This window comes from Phytophthora infestans, genomic scaffold, assembly GCF_000142945.1.
Source record: "Phytophthora infestans T30-4 supercont1.1 genomic scaffold, whole genome shotgun sequence".
Lineage (NCBI taxonomy): Eukaryota > Oomycota > Peronosporomycetes > Peronosporales > Peronosporaceae > Phytophthora > Phytophthora infestans.
In genome coordinates, this window is record NW_003303758.1 from 6840932 (window position 1) to 6841452 (window position 521).

The following is a 521-nucleotide window of genomic DNA, read 5'->3' on the forward strand; positions in this document are numbered from 1 at the left end:
CTAAAGGCACAGCAGCAATTGCCGTTGGAGAAAAAACATCAGTTAGTGTTAGAGGAGGCTCGACGAGAAGAAGCTCGAAAGAATGAGTGTCTCAACCTTAGTGTTGTCGATAAAGCCTCGCCACGAATCCATCGCCGAGGAGAATTCTGCGAAGCGCTTGTTGCTGTTGTCCTCGTTGCACATGGGAGCAATAAACATGCTGGCATGGGACGGGAACATGGCACCCTCGGGCTTGAGCCAGCGGTCGCGCGCCACGATGACCGAGTCAAACATGGATTCACGTAGAAGGAAGTAGCCCACTCTCTTTCCAAAAAAAGAATGTTCTCCTCTTCTCGGCAGCTCCGCCCTCCTCCATCCTGGAATGCAATGAACGCGATAATGTTGGTTCTCTGTTGTTGGGCTCTTAATCACTCTGCGCAACCTGCTGTGCGCATATGCGTGGACTCTCACTGCTATACTCTACGTGCGCCAGCTGAGCTGCCCAATGGAAGGATGCCACTATCAGTATCTCATCATCGAGC

General features: G+C 51.8%; 1 protein-coding gene across 1 annotated transcript; it reads right to left on the minus strand.

The window, feature by feature from the left end:
- Window positions 1-48: 48 nt before the first annotated feature.
- On the minus strand, window positions 49-273 carry PITG_01157 (uncharacterized protein; the record flags this gene model as incomplete). The annotated part of the gene is made up of 1 exon (XM_002909627.1): window positions 49-273. One exon carries the CDS (start codon window positions 271-273, stop codon window positions 49-51), a length of 225 nt encoding a protein of 74 aa, XP_002909673.1.
- Window positions 274-521: the final 248 nt, after the last annotated feature.